General features: G+C 39.1%; 1 protein-coding gene across 3 annotated transcripts in view; it reads right to left on the bottom strand.

The window, feature by feature from the left end:
• The window catches only part of PTDSS1 (phosphatidylserine synthase 1), a 33,953-nt gene that overhangs the window by 5,706 nt on the left and 3,181 nt on the right, over positions 1–25,066 (bottom strand). For 2 of the 3 annotated variants that reach the window (XM_086741064.1, XM_086741065.1), the window contains exons 2-10: positions 22,330–22,421; positions 20,754–20,798; positions 18,345–18,469; positions 14,709–14,867; positions 10,680–10,831; positions 8,451–8,592; positions 7,364–7,476; positions 5,812–5,877; positions 788–887 (exon numbers count right to left, since the gene is read on the bottom strand). In XM_086741064.1, coding sequence (XP_086597190.1) covers positions 788–887; positions 5,812–5,877; positions 7,364–7,476; positions 8,451–8,592; positions 10,680–10,831; positions 14,709–14,867; positions 18,345–18,469; positions 20,754–20,798; positions 22,330–22,421 — 994 coding nt within the window. Of the gene's footprint in view, positions 1–787; positions 888–5,573; positions 5,704–5,811; positions 5,878–7,363; positions 7,477–8,450; positions 8,593–10,679; positions 10,832–14,708; positions 14,868–18,344; positions 18,470–20,753; positions 20,799–22,329; positions 22,422–25,066 lie in introns of those variants that run through there. The other variant, XM_086741066.1, reaches the window with a different exon arrangement.

Below are 25,066 nucleotides of genomic sequence, written 5' to 3'. Positions count from 1 at the left end.
TACTTCAAGCTGGGTTACAGGTTTGGTTTTGTGGTGCTCTGATTCGGGAAGCAATGCAATACTTTTCCCTTCCAAAGTTTCAGGAATAGAGTCGTCATGCTAAATAAGAGAACAATAAATTCTGACTCCCTATCACCTGTTCAAACTGTGTTCCCAGCTACAAGGGAGAATTATTTATCTGTCAGCCCATTATAAATGCCTTATTTTTCACTGGCCATTAAAAATGTGTTTGGCATCAGAGTTACAAGTCTGTCAAGACAAACATCCATTTACCGTTATAAAATGGGCATTTCATGCTGCATTTGCAGTAATCACACTGAAGTACAGAAAGTTGCAGGCTGAGTGAGAATGATTTGCCTGATAAAACAGGATTGTTTACATAGTTGTAAGACTTCCATGGGAAACAACATGCATTACTTATTAATGCTATTCATTAATTCCTGTTGCTTTCCAGTGGGCACTTAGCAAGCACCACCAAAGTTAGCCTCAGTCAAACTAACATTTTCTCTCATAAAGTGCCCTATAACTAGCATTTGTTTCATTGTTAAGCACCGGTAAAGTGGCTATATTCTCCTATGCCAGGAAATAAGAAGAAGAAAGTTATTCTAGTCTGTTCAAAGTCAGTTTGAAACAATCTAGCATTTGCTTTTCTTAGGACGCGCGCAAAGCTCTTTACCAGCATTTCCCCACAAAGATCCCCTGCTGCCAATGTTCCAGAGAGGAAGCTATTTAGATGTTTTCAATGCTTTTGCCATGCTTTAAGTTTCACATAAGAAATCTCACTTACCACACAGAGAAGCCAAAACACAACATACAGTATTTGTGTTTTGGAAAAAAGATCCTGTCCAAACTTTATGCACACAATAGCTTCAATGAAAGCAATAGCCCTGTGGGTAAATGAAAGAGAGAGGGAAGGGAAAAAAGTGGTTACAAATACTAAGGATTTAACTCACATGTTCACAACTCAGACCCCAGACTGTCAGCTCTAAACACGCGGTACTCTTTAGTGAGCACACACGTCCCCAACACCACCACTAACTGAAAATCTTTAGGAAATCTGTTCTTCTTTCTATGTTTTTCTTCAGCATAAAGAGCATACAAAAAGTGATACACTGGCAGTTCACAATTCCATGAGCCTCTGCTTGTCCAGGGAACAAGCAGGAGCATGTGCCAATAGCAGAGAATTTCTGTTTAAACCTACCACTGTGCTTCAGCCCTCATCAGATACAAATTTATTTTCCGTGCTGAACAACAACCAGACTCCTTGTTGGGTGAACTAGAACTGTGCTTTGGGTATTTCTCTACTGGATGTAAATTTATTGCAATTCTAAATAGGCTACTTAGCTTGCTTCAGATGGATTTTAATGAGAAAATTAACATGAAACAGCATTTCAAATTCTCTGAGAATCCATGCATTTGCTCTGGTTTATGTGTAAACTCAGGTCCACACTACAGTATCAGAGGATTTGGGGAGAAATGTGAGAGGAAAAACTGCAGTATTTACTTTCCTCTCTGGCATTACAAGAACCAAAACAAGTATCTTCAGCTCTCTCCTCGTTATCAGCTATTTACATCTTTTCAGGCTCAAAGCCATACGGAGGCTTGTCTACCACTTGGTGTGGAACAAAGGGTTATGAACCCCAAACTTCCACCACCTACCATGGAAATATATTTAGTTTGTATAAGTTCTGGACACAAAGTTACATATTTTTAACAAATACAAGTGTAGAAACATGACTGAGGCAGCGAAAGTGTAAAAAATGGACTCTTCTCAAGCTGAAGCAAATAATGCAGAAAACTATGAAATGTACAAAAGTTTAATACTTAAATGCTCAATATTGACTTTGAGGTTGTACATAGGAGCACATACATGAAAACTCCTCCTCAAACATGTGCGGGTAGACTTTACATCTGGTCAAGCGTTCTGGTCTCCCAAGCTCAACACTGCAGGACACATTCCCTACCAGCACTCTCCACAACCAGGGAGCTGCCAAAACTAGCTTTACTGTCTGGCACACGGGACCCTGCTCCCTCTGTGAAAGACAGAGGAAGGATGTGTGCATGACAACCGCTGGAATTGCAGAGATGGTCCTTGTACAAATAATAAATTCCAGCTTTCTCTGCACCATCTAATGTGACTTGCAGCATGATGAGTGGGGATAAAACTTACAATAGTGGAAGTAACACCTAATTGACCAATACTCTAAATTAATGAGGCGCATATTTGTAAAAATTTGAGAGCAGTGTTACTCTTTGTTAGGTCACCAACTATTTTGCTTTCTTGGGTTTATATTTTTCTAACTGATCCAGTTGCAGATTTAAAAATAGTTAAGCTCAACTACAGCAGTGGGAACATAAAGACTGCCATCAGGAAAAAAAACATACAAGGGTAGGATCTACTCGAAGGTATAAACAAAACAATAGGCTATTTTCAACAAAGACTCAAAAATGGTATAGCTGTTTGTGCTGCATTTATACATTCTTTCCATTATTCTTGTCAAGAATACTTGTGTTAAGTGCATTGTACAACAGGACAGCTATTACAGTTAAAGAAGTAGTAAATCAAAAGACTGAAGAATGCTCACAGTGAAAGGTGTTAGTGTCCTACTGAAGGGCGATGAGAATACGCAGTAGAATTAGAGACACAGTAAGTTCTTGTTCAATCAAAATGGTCTTGTAACATCCTAACAGATATCCCTTTTTGAACGGCTTCATCTTAATGAAAATGGTGCAATTTCCAGCAGAGTTGTTGCGCTGGCCTTGTTCATGCCTGACATCACTTACTGTTCATCTATTGAGAGTAATGCTATAGTATATGTCAAGCCGCAGAGCACACAGTTTCACATCAATGCAAGGCACTAATTTTAATTATTCCCATGGTTAAGCTGTTAATTTTGTAACTTCAGAAGTGTGTCTGGCTTACCACTGATATTAACATTCTATTTAATTGCATTTAATTGCTTCAGAAATTATATTCTGGATAGTTAAATTACTGGAAGAGTACCGCTTTTCCAACAAACAACAGGAGCTTCTGGTGTTGCTTTGTTTTTTCTAGCAGATTACAGAAGTACGCAGTACCAAGGAGAACCACAGAATGGTTTGGGTTGGAAGGGATCTTTAAAGTCCAACCCCCCTGCAGGAAGCAGGGACATCTTCAACAAGATCAGGTTGCTCAGAGCCCCGATCAACCTGGCCTTGAATGTCTCCAGGGATGGTGCAACCACCACCTCTCTGGGCAACCTGTGCCTGTCCTTCACCATCCTCACCGTAAAAAATGTCTTTCTTAAATCTAGTCTAAATCTACCCTCTTTTAGTTTAAAATCATTACCCTTTGTCCTATCACAACAGGGTCTGTTAAAAAGTTTGTCCTTGTCTTTCTTATAAGCTCCCTTTAAGGGCTGCTATAAGGTCTCCCTGGAGCCTTTTCTTCTCCAGGCTGAACAGCCCCAAGTCTCTCAGCCTGTCCTCACAGGAGAGGTGCTCCAGCCCTCTTATCATTTTTGTGGCCTCCTCTGGACTCCCTCCAACAGGTCCATGTCTCTCCTGTGCTAAGGGCTCCAGAGCCGGATGCAGTACTCCAGGTGGGGTCTCACCTGCTGGCCACACATCTTTCCATGCAGCCCAGGATATGATTGGCCTTCTGGGCTGCGAACGCACATTGACAGCTCGTGGCCAGGGTACTCACTCCATTCACATTTCCCACAATTAGATCAGACTCTAGACAAATATTCTGTTGCAGTTCTTGCTATGCAATTGTAAAGAGATATTTAGGCATCTATTTACTGACATACATAATATTAATGTGTTCAGTGAGCTTTGAACCAAGGATGATGGTTTCTGTAATCCTTAACAATTTTTTCAAGCCAGACAGCAAACATTTAGCATCATGTCTCCCTTCAGTTTGCAAAATAATGTTTACATTCTTTCTGTTGGATGAAACTGAAGTTCATCTTTCTTTCTTCATAATGCAGAACTTGAAAATTCTTTCCCCAAAATTATAAAATTGTTTAAAATGTGCCTTCTATAAGATTCTAGAACTACCATCTATAGTTGTGAAAATTTCCTTTTTCATATAAACATCAACTCCTAAAACCAACTCAATTCCTAAATCATTTAAATATAGATTTCAGTAATATGTCTGTACTCAAGTGTATATCTCCAAGATATTCATACAGTTGATCTGTAACTAGATGTTCATGCACAAACAGAGCAAGGTTATTTCATTCTAATTGTAAATTAAGTAGTCATATTAACTGTGTGATTAATTAGTTATCTTCAGTACTAAGGCATCATCCATACCAAACCTAGAAAGACAGGTTACTCTGCCACGATCATTGAAAAGATTCAATGCCTTTTTAAGGACTGTGTGTTACAGACTCACATTACGATTCCTAAAGAATGTTTTGAGAAGGGGGATCCTCCCTAAGTAAGGAGATTTAGGCTTACAGAAAATATTATCAACTCCTACTTTGCACCAGTAAAACTAAACAAGAACAGAGTTACTACCTTTTGTATGTCCATTGGATGTTATGAGCTGAAGACAGTAATTGATCCATCCAGCAAGGGGATTAGCCAGTGAGAGAGGTGAATGTTTAAGCCCAGCCCAACCCAAGGAGACATATGTCATGTTCTCCAGGGTACATTTAAAACAAGAGTAGAAATACCTTCAATTTCATTGCAGCATGCTCTGCTCTCATCTCAATTAAGTGTTGAGAAAGGGGTATTCTTTACAGTAATGTGGTGCACCTGGAAATATGCCTTCCAGCCCAGCACTGTTCCTAAAACTCTAACATCGTTGAGACTGACAGGAAAGGTGAGATAAGTTTGCCAGAGGACTGTCTCTAAGTTAGATGTGAATATTTTATGGCTCACTGAAATGCTATTTGAATTTCAAACAGTAATAGATTACTCTATTAAACACAAAAATGGTTCAGACAATTCTGGAAATAAGACATACACTAACCTTGAAAAGATAATGAAATGGCTGTTTTCATTTAAAATCATTGCCATCAGAAATTTGCTTCTTGAATAGTTTCTTAAAATATATGTTTTTTCTTTAAGACGTGATTTAGGATCTTCTATGCTTTCCCATTTGTAAGCTTCCAAGTCACATATCAAAAAGGGATACTGCTTATTTACAAGAAGCTTTCACAACACTGCAATAGCATATGCTTAAGATTTCCAGAACAGTACATTTCAGTCAGATCATCTAGAGAAGGAAGTTCTCACCAAAAGCAATCATGCAAACTCTTCATTGGAAGGTCTCCTCCAAGAGACAAGTAGAAAAAGATTGTAGCCAAGGTAACCATTGTTTGTAGCATTACTCTTTTCCCTCTTTGAGAATAGAACAGAAATAGTTGATAACTATGGTTTGTTTCATTGTCTTCTGTGATTTATTTAACTGTCTTCTGTTGTGATTCTGCTAACAGCAACGATGTTCACCTTGACAGCAAAGTAAACATTGCTCCAATGACAGGCAAGTGGTAGAGGTAAAAGCTTCAGCCTTCTCACCTGACTGAGAATAAGGGCAGCAAGGCCAATGCTACTTTCAAGAAGCCTAGCTTTATCCAGCAGTTTCTAGTTCTTCCTTCTGCTGTTCTTCTTACTTACTCCACCACTTCCCATGTTCTACCTCCAAATCCAGAATTTTCCTTTCCTCTGAACTTGCAAAAGAAGAAAATCTCTCCAATACTGTTCTTTAAACTAAAACCAACACAAGACAAGGACTGGCTTAATCCGAAGCCTGTTTCTATGCTAAACTCTTATTTAACACTTGTCCAAGTGCTTTAAGAATGCAGCAAGAACACTTACCCAAACACCCAGCACTGAGTTCCCACTCTCTTGCACTGTGTATCTGTGAGGTACGCATAGTATTGCCTGTGGAGGGAAACAAGAAAATTACTCAGTGAAGTTGAAAGTCCTCAGAATATTTACATTTAGAAAATGAGTTTATGTTACAAATGTATCTATACTAAAAATGAAGTGCTGATGGTCAAAATCGCATGCAATCATGCTAGATGTATACCAGATGGCTTCAATTCTAGTAGGACAGATTATCACACAGATCAAATAGCCTGAAACAACACAGAAAACAATCCTGAGAGCAAGGACTGGGAAAGTACCCAAACTTGCAGGCTAACAAAGTTGCATATTTGTCTCCTGTGTCCCCACTGAATCTCCAAGTATTTTAGGTAAAGTGCAACAGCTTTGAAATAATTTTTCCACAGTTTGTCTTTAATTTATTAACAATTGCATTTTTCTTGATATGTGGCTTTGAATCATGAAATAAACAGAATCTGCCTACTCCATATCATGGGTGAGTGCTCTAACCACTGGCATCTTTTCCTCTCAAGAACATAGTAGAATTTCCCAGTATTTTGAAAACAGTCAGGAGACCATTCTGCTCTGTTCTTTATGCTCTGTACGCTCCTAAATTTTAAGAGGTCAGAGAGGGAAATCCCAAAGCAGTGGGACCAAAGTTCCTTTTCTCAGGCTCTGTTTCCTGATTTCTGCTGGCAGATGGGAAGATGACTAATCCAACAACACAAGGATGGTTAATAATAAAGACTTCTACAGGTTGGCAAGTGCCATAAAAATACTTAAAAGCTCACCTATACAGGAGCTTACAGGATGTTCAAGATGATTTAATTAAGTGTGAAATCACTGCGCATAACTTGAGATACTAACAGCTGAATTTTAGGAATAAATAAATGCACAACTGCCACTAAAATGTCTAAGGTCACATCACAATTTCCCTGCCTCTAACTTCAAAACTGTGTGCATCCTGTCCACTTCTAGCTGTGTCACAGGGAAAAGAAAAAAAACAATGGGGGGAGTCTGCTAACAATGTGAAATTGTATGCATGACTAAAAGAAGGTTAATGTTTCTACCCCACTGTTAATACTGCATATATACCGTTCTGTTACTGAATACAGTAATACCCTATCTTTTCTTATAACATGCTAATATTTCCTGTAGACAAACAGAATAAGGAGCTCAGTTAGAAAAAACAACAGCTCTATTTTTCCTCATCCACACTTTTGTGAGCATCTGACTCATCAACTTGGACACTTTCATGTGCAGTCCTCAAGGATAACATATGCAGCTAATGCAAATACAGGCAGATGCTGCACAAACAGAAGATGGAACAGACTAGTTCCGCATCCCTATGGAAACACAGATGCTTATATACATTTTATCTTACTAGTTTACTTGGCAGAAAACATGTTTTGCTTTTCACAGTGGCAAAAGCATAAACTTCTTGAAATGTGCTATACTTATTGACAAACTACATGCAGTTCTTGGGTGCCTAGAAGTCAAGCTACTTTAAAGTTAAGAAAAAACACCACAGCAATAAAATTACCTTACAGTGGGTGCTGTAATGATTCCTATGAAGAGAATTCTTCCCCAGCTTAAAGGGTGGCTGGCTTGGAACACAAAGATATGTTTCAAAAAGAATGTGTTCAACTCAGTTAGCTAAACAAACAAACAAAAAAAAAACAAACCAAAAAAAAAACCAAAAAAAAAAGTTAGTTAATAGTGTTCAACTTACATAAATCTTAATGAGCTAAGACTGATACGGAATGAAAACACTTAAGAGAAACTATCTATGCTGTAGTATAGCCCTGCTGTTTAGACTGAGGATTTAAGGAGTCTAAGATTCCCACTCCAGGACAAGTAAGGAATACACTAGTAAAACAAAGAATTCTCCCCTAGACACCTCTATAAAAGTATTTCCTCTCTTTCCAGAAATCCATTAGGGGACCACACACTAATACACACTGCAGAGATCTTCTGATAACTTTCATATCCTAAATCAGGGATGAATGATTGAGGCAAATTTGGTAGAGAAGTAGAAAAGATATATTAAAAAAATATACATATATATAAGATACTTCTGGTTCTCCTTTTAAAAACTAAATTAATCAAATAAAAAAAAAAGTTTTAGTAAACACTGCTACCATTTGCATGACAAAGTACCAAAGTAGTTGGGTCATATTATGGAGTCTTGTCAGGTCAAGGTCTGAATTCTGAGTATCAGTGACCCACTCAACGGGAAATTAAACAAAAAAAAAAAAAACAAACAAAACCACAACAGACCAAAACCCACCAACAACCAAACAACACAACACACAACAAAACCAAACCAACAACAACAAACCAACCCCCACTGTCTAGCAGTTTTTAAAACTGCATCAATTGCAAAGAGCAATCTTATGTCCAGTTAAGCAATCTGTAACATTTGTTTTTTTCCACAGATTCTGTAATTACACTCCTGAACTATCATGTAACTCCCATGAACAATGCCCTGACCGATTCTGTGTTATCAGTTCATTTAACCGCGTATCTCAATGATGGACATACATTGCATTAGAATATCTTCTAGTCAAACACAGCCAATAAGTAACTGAGCTGATGGCAGCTTAGATTTCACTGAATTTATTTCTTACCTGCCAAATGATCATGAAAAGGTAGACTCCAGCCACTCTTTGAAATGAAGACTTTGGGTCAAACCAGCGGACATAGGTCCAGCTGGCTGGAGTGAACTGTAATACAGCTCTTTTGATTTTCCCTGTGGTCGTGTGAATGTCCCTAAAAAAAGAGGATAGCTGGAGTAAACACAAGGGGGAAAAAACGCAGTAGTCATGTTACTGATATTTCAGAACAATTACACTTTTTTGCTGGACAGTAAACATCTTCACAAACACAACTGCGTACCAGAAAAGAGTGAATTAAGAAACATAATCTATTAAGCATTTCAGTGAGGGTGCATTCTGCTATGAAAGCCCACTCTCCTCTATCCTTACTCAGTAACTAACGACAAAATATCTCTCATTCTTTCCATGAAGGAAAGAAACAAGGATTGCAATTCTGTAATCCCCTTGGAAAATACAGAGGATATTTCTTCCTGGTCTATGCTGCCACTCCTCTTATCCCAAAGACTCCTTGTTCTAGAGCTCACCGACATCGAGAATCTGCCAGATTCTTTATTCATTAGTTCTACAAGGGGCTGGCTCCACAGGTTTGAAAATACTGCACTCCCAGCACACACAACCCCTGTTGTTCTGATATTAGAAGATTTGCATTCATCTGGAGAGATGCGATAGCACTGTTAAAAGCTAGGTGGTGTTTACATTCCCTTTTGAAAGTGGATGTGAATGGAGCTTCATCTGACAGATGTGTTACTGGTTCTTGCTTTTGATAACATTAATTCAGATGAGCAATAGCATCCAAAGGACAGCGAATTGAAAAAAAACTCAGTTTCATTTTCTGAAGGAGGACTAGCAGGGCTAGAAGTCAGTTTTCACCCTGTTATTTCCCTGGCTCTTCTGGACAAAAAAGACAACTCAGATTTGATATTTCTGATACTTGTGTTCTTTTGTTAGGTGTAATACTCCAATCTTTAAGATGTGTGTTTATTCAACAAAAAAAAGGAAAAGAAAACAAAAATGCACAACTAAAAGCTTCTCATTCTATGTAGCTCCTCTTCATATTAAAGGTTAAAAATATGTATATATATATATATATATATATATATCTACTCATCCATTTAAAAGAACATGAGGAAAAAATATTCCACAAAGACAATAAAGACTAGTCCTGCCATAGATATCTGCTGTTCTAACTTTCAGTGAGCTCTCTATAAAAACAGAGGGACCATTAACTTTATAATGTTCATTAGTCCTCCTGAATTGAAATATGGGAAAATTGAATTGAGAGTAAAGGCTGGATGGTTCTCAGAGCAATTAACAAACTTGTGAGCAAGAAAAGAAAGCAGTACGGAAGTTCATGCAGACTACAAATTTGAAAGTCAAAATTTGAGCTCCTTTTCCTCTCTCAAGGCAACATCCTTTGGAATTGCTTGATTCCGTTTCATCTATACCATTGGTAACGTGCAGATAATCATGCTTGCCACCAACTTGTAGGGAAGAAGGCAAGAGAGCAGGAGAAAAAAAAAACAAAAAACAAAAAAAACCAAAAACAAACCAAAAACCAAACAAACAAAAAACCCAAATCAAAACAAACAAACAAAAAAACCCCAAAAACCACAAACTATGGAAGAAACCACACCTGGACAATCGGGAACTGACACTTACAAGGCCACAAGCCCTTGCCTTTTTACACAACAAATGCTACTTGATTTTGCAATAACTCAATTTATTTTAGAGGGTCAGCAATGGGGTAAGGCAATTCACAACACAGGTGCAATCAGCCTGATTGCTCTTCTGCAATTACAACTAGTGCTGACAGATTGCCACACTAATGTCTCATCAAGCTGAGCCCAAATCTAGCTTAAAAACACTGTATAATGAGAAAACAATTACAACCAGATTTGTTCACTGCATTCCTCAAAGTTTAACTTGTAAAAAATAAACTGAAAATGCCAATAGCTTTACTACTTTGTATTTTAATTTGGAATCAATGCTTTTAACTTAGATCACAAAGGTAAATTGTATATACATCATTATATTTACAAATATATGCTGTAAAGTAGAATACTACGAGATGGACTTTAAACATTCAAAATAAATGTACAGCATTGTTAGCACATGCAGACTGCATGCCATTTCTATATCACACGCATTTTACACACGCAAAGAAGGCAGCCGACTTCCCAAGGATATGAATTTAACGTTATAACATCAAACAATGTTTATCAAGCTTTTATTTAGACCTACTTGAAGCTTGCCCAGTGATAGGTCCTCATCTCCAAGAAACGACAAACTACCATGCCCAACCAGATGCCACCCCCGTTACAAAGCAGGATGTCCAAAATGACTTGATCCCACCAGCACTCAGCAAAATTAGGCAGAAGGTGCATGAAGAAGAGCTACAGAATACAGAAAAGATTTTGGGTAAGGAACAGAACAGACTTCATAAATTCACTTTTTAATTACACATTCAAAGATCAGCTTTTCAGTATATGTCATACTTCAAGGACATGAGCCACATTACTGAAATTTGATGGGCATCCTTCCATTAACTTCACAAGGCCTCGGACAGAACCAGTAAGACATCAGAGATTTCCTTCTCACCATTCCCTGTTGGAGCTATTCTGTACGTAAGGATATCATGCAGCTCTTGGCCTCTCAAAGACAATACACAGAGTATCAATAGAAATGCATGAATCAAGAAAAACTACTACATTTCTTGGAGGGAAGAAGGTGTTTTGCTTTAAAAAAAATAAATTGAAAAGAATCTTTGTTTTATTTTTTATAACCAGTTTTTAAAAGTATGTTTTCTAAACCAGCAAGGAGATGCAGTAAGTAGAACAGATGCATTTGTAACAACTGTCAGTACTAAAGCATGACCTTTGAAGGTCCCTTCCAATCTTAACCATTTTATGATTCTATGCTGGAAATCAGGACTTAAGACTTGCTCTATTTAAAAATTCTTTCTTTCATTTACTATTTTTAGGAAATCTAGTGACTGTGAAAAGATTAAGAGTTCAGCAATACTTTGGGTGCTATGAGCCTTACTGCTATACTTGATCCAGAACGGCGCAAGAACTTAAAAGGATATTCCACTCTCCCTTCCTGCTTGGTCTCTGCTAAGCATTAATGACAAAAGTACTTTTATGATTAAGATACTGGAAAACAGTCCAGAAACAAACCAACATCAGACTGAAAAGCTGACACCAGCTGGATATATCAACACATAGAGTCCCTTAAAGATTTCTCTGGAAAGCGTACAAATCTGAAGTGTACCTCTGAAGCAATCTGTTCCTTTCTGAATCCTCAACTTAAGTGAGGACCACTATGAGGCATCAGTAAGGCAATTAAATGTACTTACATATACATTTGGTGACTACTCTTTTTATAGAGCGTACCGTAGGTGCTTACTGTTTTCTCAGAACAAGAGACCAAGGTCCACCTGCATCCCAACTTTAATCTGATAGTATGGAGCATGAGCCAAGTGTCCCATTTCAGAATGGGGAGCCAGCTGAAATCCATTAATGCTAATAGGAGATGCACAGCTAAATCCCCATATAACTGCCCTAGTAACTTCTGCAGGTTTCTAATGACTGTCCTGAACTAACTAATTCATTAAAAATCCATTTCAGTGGTGATAACCTCTCTATATGTTGAACCTTATCCAACACATTGTCTGTTCCAATAATCTGCCTTTCAACACTAGGGAATACCAGACACCCCCTGCGATGTCAAATTGATGATGATGGTTGTGCGATGATCAGCTGAATGATAAGAGTGTGTGTGTGAAACAAATCCAAATTTGTTCTTTTCCAGAGGGAAAAAAAATGACTACAGTAACTAGCAAAGCTGGGGTTTTTTTTTTTTGTGGATGGGTACTTGCAAAATCCCAATCTTAACCACATTCAAAATAACTTAGAAAACAGCATATTCTTCAATGCTACATAACAAAAACATGTTTTGAAAAGGAACTCAGGGCACCAGTATTTTCAAACCCAGAAGTTTAATTTAAAAAAAAAAAAAAAAACAAAAACCTAAATCTTTATCTACATTTCTGAATTATAAATGTCTTGCCAGATAAGCCAAGCATTCTCAAGGCAGCAAGCTCTACAGAAAACTATGATTTTAAAGACTAAATTCAGGTGTTTGTATCTACACTTAGTATTGTGACACTTTAGATTACGGTGTCACAAAAGCTGATAAAAATTGGATTTTTTTTTTTTCTCTGAATTGTCCAATCAAAGAATATAGAATCATAAAATGGTTAGGATTGGAAGGGACCTTTAAAGGTCATCTAGTCCAAGTCCATCTAGTCTGGAGCAGGGACATCTTCAACCAGATCAGGTTGCTCAGAGCCTCATCTAACCTGGCCTTGAATGTTTCCAGGGATGGGGCATCCACCACCTCTCTGGGCAACCTGTGCCAGTGTTCCACCACCCTCATTGTGAAAATTTCTTTCCTTATATCTAGTCTGAATCTACTCTCTTTTAGTTTAAAATCATTATCCCTCACCCTATCACAACAGGCCCCACTAAACAGTTTCTCCCCATCTTTCTTATAAGCCCCCTGTAGGTACTGAAAGGCCACTTTAAGGTCTCCCTGGAGCCTTCTCTCCTCCAGGCTGAAGAGCCCCAACTCTCTCAAGCCTGTCCTCATAGGAAAGGTGCTCCAGCCCTCTCATCATCTTTGTGGCTCTCCTCTGGACCCTCTCCAACTGGTCCACATCCTTCTTACATTGGAGGCTCCAGAGCTGGATGCAGTACTCCGGGTGGGGTCCCATGAGAGCAGAGGAAAAGGGCAGAATCACCTCCCTCGACCTGCTGGCCACGCTTCTCTTGATGCAGCCCAGGATGCGGTTGGCTTTCTGGGCTCCAAGTGCACATTGCCCAGCTCACGTTGAGCTTCTCGTCCACCATCACTCCCAAGTCCTTCTCCTCAGGGCTGGTCTCAATTCATTCTCTGCCCAGCCTGTATTTGTGCTTGGGATTTCCCCGAACCCATATGCAAGACATTGCACTTGGCCTGGTTGAACTTCATGAGGTTTGCACAGGCCCACCTCCCCAGCATGTCAAGATCCCTCTGGATGGCATCCCTTCCCTCCAGCCTGTCGACTGCACCACACAGCTTGGTGTCACCAGCAAACTTGCTGAAAGTGCACTCTACCCACTGTCCATGTCGTCGACAAAAAGGAATGTCACTGTCACAACTCTTGAGTGTGGCCATCCAGCCAATTCCTTATCCACTGAGTGGTCTGTCTGTAAATCCATGTCTCTCCACACAATGAAATGAAACTCATTTTTATAGAAAGTCAACCTTGTATTTTAGGTGACACATATTTACTAATCAAGCTCTAGGTTACACACAAATTAGAATATTTAGAGTAGAAATTAATCAGCTTGAATTCTTAATATAAGTAACTGGTCCTAACAGTAAGGACCAGTAGTCCAAGCAACAGTCAACTGACTGAATCAAGTTCAGTATCTGTATTTTTTTTTTAAAGTCAAAATAGGATTTGAAAGCACTGACAGTCAAATGATTTAAGCATATGCTTAAGAGAACTGTGGTAAAGCTCGATAACAAAAACAAGTCAGCAGTCCTCCAAGCCATGGTGGAGGGCAACTGCACTGCATCTGAACTAGCTTAGACCCAGGTCTAGCAAAAATCACATTTTTATGTTGGTGAACATGAATAAACTAGGCTTGTGGGGTACGATTTAACAAAAGAAGTGGCCATGCACTCAGGTCTCACAACAGAAAACAACATGCCCAATAGTCTTGACATTCCATATAGACTTCTCCTCATAGGTTCTCACACCTTCCTCGGGGATCCCTCAACTCCATTTCACTGTACAGTATGCACGACTATACACACTGTGTAACACTGTTGTATTTGGGGTAAGGGGATCATGACAGTAGATCACAGATAACAGAAGGTGAAAAAGGAGAACAGTTGCTCTGAATATTAGTCAACATATGAAGTAGCATGAATGTTTATGCCCATAACAGCAGAAAAACAAAGTATAGATGGCACCAGACTGGACTAGACTTCCCTCCTGTTCAAGTAGAAGTAAGTCACTTACCCAAATCCCAGCGTGCCGCTAATCCCAGCGTTCACTAATGCAACTGCACCAATTGCTCAGCATCTGGTTTATAGGGCTTGAAGTGTAAATCTATGCAAGAACTAGCAAGTCATCCTTCTAGTAACATTCACACTTCCCCCTAAGAACAATTCAAGTCTCACACATTTGCTTATAATTAAGATAAATGAGTAGCCTACCTCAGTGAGCTCCCAGGTGATGCTAATAGTCCAGCACAGCCCATAGCTGCGGATCAGCAAAGCCTTCATAGCCCAGCCCCAGAAATGCCCAAAAGCAAATATATCAAAGTGGCTGAGGATTCTCTCCCAGGTGATAACATGACAGTTCACAGCATACTCCTGTTAATCAAAACCAACCAACAAAAAAAAAAAAAAATCAAAAACGACATAAGACCTCAACGAACAGGCAACTTCAGAAACACTAGAGTGAAGAAACTTCTTCCTATGCAGTGCAACAAGGCTGAAATTATAAGGATATTAAAATATGTATTATTCCACTGCCTTGTTCTTCTAGAAAAGCTCTCAGTATTAAGACTCAGTGTCAGCATAGTACAGCTCTAATAGACCTTGGTGCCTGAAGGAGCACGTATCTCTTATGTGACAGAGGAACAGCAGGAGCAATAAAATCAATAATAACAAAACCAGCAAACAATACTCCAGGAAACAGTTATTTGCTTTTCTTTGGGGTCTTGGTTTGAAATAACCACCTTTCCCCATTTTTATGCTGTCTGGTGTTCAGCTGTGGCTCATCACTGGCTAATCCTCACCAGTCTGAGATGTTATGTTACTCATCACAATGATCATTTGATTATCTTTTGTGTCTTATTTTCCTCACCAAAACAATTTCCCAGAACACATTTATATTGAGAGAGTTCAGTCACAGGGCTGAAGAGGAGACAAAAAGAAAACCACCCAAAAAGCTCCACCGCCAGAACTGTTCGGTCACAGATCAGTGCCAGATCCCTTAAGACTATCAATTAGTATTCTGGTCATCAATAACAAAGGAAACGTGTTCTCTCATAATGCTGTACAGCAAGTGCTAGAAATCAACGCCCAATTTAAAAAAAAAATCTGTATGCCATCAGGAGACTGCATCTGTGGGGTTCCGTCTCATCACTGGGCTCAAACTGAACTTACAAGTGTGGGGTCTCCTAAGCGGAGCGTGGGTCAGCAGGTCATTTCCTCATGTCTTGGACAGCCTCAGAGGGCTCTGAATTCCTGTGGCTGTGGGGAACGCCAAAGCACGTCTCCCTCGGGAGGATGGGGTCCTGGTTGGACTAGATGACCTTTGAAGGTCCCTTCCAACCCTAACCATTCTATGATTCTGTGATTCTATTCCCAACTGGAAACACACATTTAAAAAAATCCTCTGCTCTCCAACCCTCCTAAAATATACATTGCCACCTGCAGGTGACAACACAGCACTGCTCAGTGCTGTTGAATTAAGAAAGGATTCTTTTTCAGGTCAGAACTATTGCTAATCCTGCACAAGTGAACCATGGTCAAGTTGAAAAGAGGAAGACAGAGAAAGATTTACATCCTGGTCTCCACAGAGAAAAGAATGCACCATTTCTCACAAATACTTCTCCCATCTCTCACACTCCCTCTCAGAAATCAGATAAGTCCCACAGTGAAACTTTAAGTAACCCTTACTGCTGGTGCTGGCTGAAGGGAAAGCACAGTGCTGCTTCTCACACATGCCAATGCTCCCAGTCATTCAGAGAAAGATGCACCACCTGTCCTAATGATGGCAAAGCTGCAGCTTTCGTGCATGTACCCAAAGAGATCTCAAACGGGGTCATTTACTGTACTTCCAGTACAACTGGAACACCTGGGCAGAATGGTGCACAAATTCACACACACTGCAGCTTTGTTCCACTTTTCTGCTTCTTTTTGCTCATATATATTTATATGCAGAAAAATATCCAGGTTCAAATCCCAGCAAGCTTCAAGTTGAAATCGCTTTGGTACCCTGCACACCCTTTTGGTACCTACATGCACACAAAATCTTAGAACCACTGTGTTTCATTTTCTGATCAAAAGCACAAAATGCACAATGGAATGTGCAGGCTCCTAGCTACACCATGATATATGAAATTCTATGACGAGTGGACACTAAGGTTACCCCAAAAGTAAATTTCTTTTTCAGAGCTCTTGCTTTTTTTGCTTTTGTTTTTACTGAAAAGGCTTTTTTTCTATATACCTAGCTCTGCCAGTCACACAGTGACATGTGTTGAACTTGGTTTTATACTCAAGCAACTTCATCAGCCCTGTGCAAGAGACCAAGCTTTATCATAGTTGCACTTTAAAAATTTACTCCAAGTGACAGTACCAGGATTGCAAAGTAGTACAGAGTAAGTTTTCGCTGACTGCCACAGTCAGGGAATCTGCTGTACTGTGGTTCTCTGCCAGTAGTAATAGTAGTCCTCCCCTTACCAGAATCTATTTATTTCTAACTTAAATGACAGGAGAGCCAGGTGAATCTGACTTACCAACACACTCCTTATCTCAGTTCCCTTTTTTTGTTGCCCAGCAACATCACTAACCCCCATGCTCATGCTCCATTTAGCAATGTGTCCTCCCACCACCCTAAGAGCAGGCTGCCCACACCTCACCACCACCACACCTCTCTTGCAGAACAGAAAGCCACAGCCCTGCTCTGGATGCTGGAGTTGCACAGCACATACTGATGATCAGATGAGGTGCAATACCTGAAGCATTCAGAGTTTTCCAGGTAAGGAGCCTGTTATACAGCCCTCACTATCGGTCACTGCACTGTAAAGACTTCCATTCCCTCTTACGTGCTACAGTTTGCAGTCACTGCTGATTAGATGCTGTGCAGTAGTTTGGCAAATAGCTATTTACTGCATACACAAAGACAATCAGTGTATTTCCTTACTTTAGAGGTACGAGTCTGATAACAGCACCTATTACACAAGAGGTGACCACACTGCACAAATGCACAAACCGAAGGGCAAGGAAGCATGCTGGTCAGGTGGTGGGCACTAATGTGATGGGACAGTGAAGAGGACAAGACTGGTAACTCTTGCCTTTCCAGGCAGCAACCCTCTTCTGCTTGGTGCTCAACTGCTCACACCCTCTTCCACCTGTCTCCTGTACCTCACACACTTCTCCAGGGCCTCTTTTTACTACCTCAACTCCCTGAGCTAGTGTCCTCACCTGAAGGGGAATGTTCTCTGTATTGAAATCTCTTTGCAAGCTGCTCAACAGGCAGAACAACAAGCTTGGCTTTCCATGTCACTCCAGGTCATAGTCTATGGAAGTAATTTCCCAATGCTTACAACACCAGCACTTAGCTGGGTGATTGGAAGGCAGCAGAGCCCTGCAGTTGTTGTACCTGTATTTCCACATGCTCAGTAGCATCCCAGTCATGTATTAAGCTCAGAGAAATAAGGCAAGACCAAAGTTCTCTGAGTGCAGCACTGTGGCATCAAAAAAAACTGACCTGGGACACACACGGTGCAGGCCTCATTTACATAGTACCTTGCTAAGTCTATTTTCAGTATTCAGGTTCATACTTATTATTTAAAGGAATCCAAAGCCACTCTAGCGCAAACATATCTCACACTCCCAACTGCACACTCATCTGAATGTCTGCATTAGAAGAAAAAAATACAGAGAAGATTGCTTTGTTTTTCACACTAATTGATTTCAACGTAAAGAAATAACAATTGATACAAAAGACTCATTGACTCTGTCAAGTATAGGCACAAACTTGCACTGATCATACCAGCAAATTCAGATTTATCTGCCTAAAGCAGTCAAAATGTCCAATAAGGTGCCACAGATACATACCATAATATCTGCTTCCCTTGTGGCATATCGAAGATTAGGATCCAGCCAGTACATCACTGCTTTTACCTGCTCAAAGTTAAGGAAGAGCACGAATACCAGGAACAGAAAATAGAGCACACTGAGACCTGCAAAAAGACACAGCTTTAAAATCACGTTCACTCACAAAACTCCTTGGGACGCAGAGAGTCCAAAAAGCTGCTTTCAAACTGTTGCTCTATACATACCCAGTTTCCACAAATCAGTTTTATTCATACAGTGGCAACATGCAAAAAAGCTTAAGAGACACAAGTTTGATGGTAATCTCTGAGCACTCAGCCCTTCACATCACCTCCTGTTTCAAGTGATATAATGTATGCTCAACTGTATGAGCCCAATCAAAACAAAATCAGTCCAATCACTTTAGACATGAGTAGTACAAGGCTGTGATCAGGAAGCTCTTTAGGAAGAGATACATTAGGACCCCAAGATTGGACTAACTCTGTTCCTTTGCTTTAAGCATTCTTGGTCTCATTAATTCAGGTCCCTAAGCCTATATGCAGTTTTCAACACAACGATCAATTTAATAATCCCAGCTAGCAATTTTCAGATATGCTGGCAACCAATAAAGAGTAGTAATAAATATAAACTATCACACATTTGAGTTACTCCAGTGAGCTGGATAATTTGCTATTTCAAGCTTTTAATGATAAAGATCATAATTATTTGTTTTCACACCATTATAAATTATGAAACACTACTGCATTTGGCACTACCACCTCTTTCCTCCTGATGTCTGAATATGGGTTTGTTTGTTTTTTTAATAAAAGAAAAATTTGTAAGAAGTTACAAGTTAAGTAACTTGTTAAGACTCCTAGGTGTGGATCCGTGGGTAGATGAAGCTGCTGCTGGGAGCATATCTTTCCATTATTCACACGTCCACAGATATCTAAAACCATATTCAGAAGAGGCATATAATCACTAACACAATTTCTACAGACTAGCACTCGAACTTACTTGCATCCTGCAGCAATGTCACGGAAGGCAGAAAGATCAATGTGAATAAACTTAGTATCTGCCATCCAAAATAAACAGCAGCAATTCTGGAAGGACTTTTTAAACTAGAACCAGAACTCATGTGTTATTAACCCCCACTATATGCTAGAGGACAACTTCTGTTCAAGTACACATATATGAACAGAAAATATATACACTGTCCTCTGCAGTACATCCTAAAAACACACCAGCGGTGAAACTACTACAAGAAGTACAGCCTGCAGGCAAGGGTGCATCCTGAAATGCTGAAGACACACTACTCCCGACTTCCATCTACCCAACAGGACTGAGACCTCAAGCACAGCTAAATAAGCCATGCCAGAAGCAGCAGAATTATATGGGGAAAAATGCTGCTCTTGATTTTGCATGCAGCCTTTTCCCAAAAGTACAGAAGGTCAAGCTCTGTCAGTATCAATACTGAGAACGCCCTTCTAATTTACATTTGCTGAAACCTGAAATGAGCAGTAGGGCCTGTGTTTCCCAAACTTCAAAAGGTGCAGAACTGTTCAACAAGTACTATGTAATCAGTAGTATCCTCTCAATGTCAACAGATGAGTAATCAGCTACTTTGGGAGGCTACTTATTTTTAGCTATATAAAATGGCGGGAGAGAAAAACATCCAGTTCTCTTAAAAAGAAAGAGATCAGCTTTTAAATCCAATGTGCCCAACTCCCTGCAAATGTGCTTAAAGTCTAGGATATGCTCTGTGAACCCTGAATTATTTAAAAATAAAATTGCTTGTGGCTTTGCCATGTAATTCAGATGTTTAAGGAGTAGGATTTCACTCGGTAAGTTCCATAGTTAATATCATTATTTTCCAAACTATGAACACAACTAATATTTACAGGTATTTTTGCTGAAATTATAAGTTAAGAATATGAATATTTACATGTTAAGAATATTAATAAATTTATGTTAACCTATACAAATATATAATTTAATAAACATCTAAACTAATAGCATATTTTGCCAATAATGAAAAGAAGCACCCTACTAAAGCAGATTTAGTTAGAAGTCAGATAGTATACGCACGAGCTATAAAAAAATTCAAATTTTTTCGGAGTGGGAAGAGATGGCAGTAGGAAGGGGGAAGGAGATTAGGAATCACAAACACAAAACAGGACTAAAATAGAGTAGTGGAATGAATGATCGTTTTCTGGTGATTTAATTTAACCACTCTGACAAAGAGTAACTACAATGACATTCCCAAACATAATTAAGAACAGATTATAAGCAACTGTTCAGAAGTGGGAGGGAAGTGACAGTCATACAACTTTGATGCACCCTTATATTTCAAGACAATTCTATTCATCTGAAAGTTAAAATGGTCAGTCCTACAGAAGCACTGAAAAAGTCAGAAACACAACTTGAACTTACCAAAAACCATTCTCCATATTGCAGGGTGGGGACGTGTAAAGGGTCCTGTGGACAGTAAACAAAAAGCCTATCAGAAGACATGTCAATAAGAACCACATAATCTATTTTTGAGTATCTCTCATATGAGGATTTGGCACAAGCGTGGATCGGTTCTCCATCAAACTATATAATATACCCAAAAGTTGGGGCTCTATGTTAAAACAAAAGAGGTAACAGCAGATTTCAGAGAGGAAAAGGAGACTGCCAATTAGTAGGGTGTAGACAAAATTTTCAATTATTTTTATGGAGTTGTTTCCAGAACAATAATATGCTGTTTGCTCAGCAGACACTGTATCTCAGGTGTCACCTGAGGATCTCTTGATCTGGTTTCTAGACCATAGCTCCAAACATGGCTCACTCCCAATAAAGTCATCAAATACAAATTTCTATGTGTTAGCAAAGAAACATGATGCTTAGCCTTCAGACGACCACGAAACGTTAGCAAACAAGCCCCCTAAAACTTCCAAACTGAGTATCACATATCTGACAAGTAGTAAGATACCTATGCTTTTTACCAGTGTCAATATTATCTACCTTAGAGTCAGTGATTAAGCTGACTATTAGATTAAAAATCTCTCAGTTAATGTGAAGAACAGAGAAGGTAACTGCTAAAACTGGAAAACCTCTAAACATAAATCATACATTTAAGTAGCAAGAAGTGGCTGAACAAATATTTTCAGCACACACTGTGGACTGCTCTTTCACCACTGTATGCACAGAGCCTAATTTTTCTCTAGCACTCAGTTTTTCAGGGAGTGCTTCATGAAAAGTATGGATTAATGATTCTTAAAATATGAAAAAATATATCCTGACTCTGAACTACAAAGCTGCCCTAAGCACAACCACTGTTTTTTCCTGAGCACCACCAATCTTGAAACAGTTTAGACCTCACCCAAGAAATATGTTCTTGCTGACAGCAATAAGTAAAAATTAAAAATAAATAAATAATTAAAAACACCAACACACCAGGAAGACAGTATTTCCTCCACAGAATTAAGTGTTACTTTTTGCACTTTCTGCTCCTCACACTATTACCAAAACTTTTGTCCAACTTAAATTTCCACTGAGCAACGGTGGTTTTACCTTGCAATGTGACTTCAGCCACTTCTAACTATCACTAGCTTCTGGTAAGGTGATTTATGTAATGTGTTGTATCTCAGGGAATTTGTAGAACGACAATTCTGTTAAAACACACTGAGGCAGACTCCTTTTAAATATTATTTAAGGATCTGGCAGCATCATTACACAGCAATCTGAGCTGCAACTGTACACCTGCAAACAGAGACACGGATTTGGAAAACTGACTTCCATGCTGTATACAGACAAGCTATAAATAACTTGCATTTTACTGTTATCTCCGCTTGGTATGATTGCAACCCATTTTTAGACTGTTCCTTAACATAAAGGAATTCAAAAGAGTGAAGAAAAAAAAAAAACCCCTACATTTAAAAGTGGTACTTCAATAAAAATCAAAATAAATATAGTGACAATAAAGAGAAATCCACGTTACAAAAAGTGAAGTATAAACCTTACTCACCATTAGGAAAAGCTAGAACACTGATGATTAGAAAGAAGAAAATCACAGAGAGGATACCCCTCCAAATATTATCCTCTGGTACAGAATCATCCCTGAAGAGACAGACAACATCAAAGTGTTAAAGTACGTTATAAGGATGAAATCAAAAGGCTCTGAAGATATCATATTATTTAAATAAAGACTACATGGAAAGAAGTATAAGAAACAAGCATGCTGGTTATGTAACAAGTCAAGATAGTAACTGCACTGAAATGATTTTCACTCTACACATCTGGTTATCCCTTTCTCACAAGAGAATTAAACATATAATCAATACACAAGCCATAAGCATTGTTAGAAGTCAATGCAGAAGCAATGACTAAATTTAACACAAGGTGAAAATATCTTCCTGTTTTAACATTCACAGAAACATCATCAAAAGTACTTTTATGGAGTAAACAGAGACCTAGACCAAAAACTGTGGAAGCCTGAATGCAATTCCTAGGTTTCTCTCTACTGTTTGGTGCTGCTCGCAATCCCCTTCACTTCCCTTGGCCTGTTCCCAATGCCAAATGCCTGAGGTGAGTGCAGAGAGGGGGGAAATAACAATTACACAGCTTAAAATCTGTGTATAACAGAGAGACAGGAAAACTTAAAAGAGAACAGGGAAAAATATCAACTTGCTTTTAGCTCTATTAAACCAAAGCTCTGAACAAAATGCCAGTTATTATTTTGTGCTACTGTCATATTATGGCCAGAAGAGAGACCTAAGAATTTTGTTTGGAATGCCAAGGCAAACTTGACTGAGCTTATCTTTCTTTCCAGGCAGGTAGAATACAGTGTATACCAGTGAGATTAACAAAGGAAAGCCCACTCAAGTCTTCTCACCAGTAGTCAACTTCGAGGATACTTTAGTAATACAAATGGAAACAAACTTCAGATTACCATGATACGCACAGCTAATATTTCATAATGTATCACCCACTACAACTCAACTACAACTCAAATTAAAGCTTTATTATCTGGGTAATTTTCATGTACTTAGGATCAATTTATCTACTTTAAAATATTTATTTATTTATTTCCAACCTATGATACCAAAATATTCCCAGTAAACTTTAGAGGGATAAAGCTCTTTCTGGCTAAGCATCTGTCACATTTCTGGATGGTTCAGCAAAAAGTATGTTACAGCATAAATGTGCTCCACATTAGGTATTTGCTGTAGTTATAAAATATTTCTCAATTTGTCAAATTATTTTCCTTTCCCTCAAAATTAAACCTTAACAGCTGCAAAACAGACTTTCATCACTGTGAGGCATTTAAGCACTGTGAGGCAGGAAAGAGAACATTTAACATTAAGGGTTTCCCTGCAGGCCTCAGGGACTCCCATAGCCTTTTTTTTTTTTTTTAATAAACCAGCTCAGTACAGATTTACCAGTCATTTTCCAGCAAGCACACTGCACAGGCTAACTGGCTCCCTTGGCAATCTCAAGAGCCTCATCCCGTTCAGTGCACTTCCCAGCCAGAGCCTCAGGCTCTGATGGCTCAGACAGCAAAGCCATGTTCCTGTTTTAACACATGCAAACAACATAGAGGCACGTGCTGTCACAGGTGCCACCAAGTGGGGGAATTTTTTTTTTTTTTTTATTTGAAGGGAGAACAAATTACCAGAGTCACATGACTGTACAATTCAGCACGGCCAAGGAAAAAAGTGAAAGACACTGTGATCGCATCACTTAATGGTCGCACCAGCTAGGCTGAAGGGTCCTCACTTTTGCATATCAGGATTCTGAGTAATACTCAGCTCCAGGAAAGCTGTCCTAGTCATGTTGGCACCACTTCCCCCCAAAATCAACAAGATGTTGTATGCGGTGTTAAACTGCACTGCATTCCAAATGAGTGGTAGAAGCATTTCATTTTGGCTCGCAGATACCTTTCAAAAGGGAGAGACATCCAGTCTTCCTGCCAGAAGCAGGTAAAAACAGGTGGGAGCAAAAGACTCACCTCTGTGCACTAGTTAGGATGAGAATTATAGTGTTTGCCTGCAAGAGCTATTTTGCGGAATGCCAAAAAAAAACCAGGGAAGCAAAATAACTGCTGGGGGAAAGACACAAACAATAATCAAGAAAATGTGCTAAATCATCTCCTTACTTAGCCTGAGGAACTTTGATGCTGACTTTGAAATATAAGCATTCATGAAGCAAAAACAAGGCTCCTAACGCTGGCGTGGGAGGACAGATGAAAATTCTCACAATTTAAACCTGCGCACTTTTCAATTCTGTAGCTTTTTGGAGAAGAAATCATAAAAAAAAAAAAACAAAAACAAAAACAAAGCACATAGTAACTGCATAACCTTTTTCTCTCTCCTGCTCCAGAACACTACATTACACTGGAACATTACCAAAATGTAAACTAGTAAGTTATTACATCATGAATTTTAAAAATGAGGATACTCAAACTGAGGAAAAAATAGCTAGGACATTAAATTTAGAGTGTGTTTGAGAAAGAAAACAAACAAACAAAAAGAATTTCCATAAACTCCCCAAATGCACAATAATCCAGTTCAGCCAACTCCATTAATCAAGAGATGTGGAAGACAACAGCCCTACATCCTCATAGGTCTTACTCCTGCTTCCATAAACCCCGCAGCTTCACATCAGAAGCTATCAGTCTGTCACCTTCCTCAGACCTGTTGTTGCGCCCCCCAAGATATCCCTTCCAGCACCCACCTGTCCTCCTGCTGGTTGCCTCCAGGCTC

This window comes from Chlamydotis macqueenii, chromosome 2 (genome assembly GCF_036417535.1).
Source record: "Chlamydotis macqueenii isolate bChlMac1 chromosome 2, bChlMac1.mat, whole genome shotgun sequence".
Taxonomy (NCBI): Eukaryota; Metazoa; Chordata; class Aves; order Otidiformes; family Otididae; genus Chlamydotis; species Chlamydotis macqueenii.
Note: the sequence above shows the minus strand (reverse complement) of the source record. Positions and strands in the feature narration are given on the sequence as shown.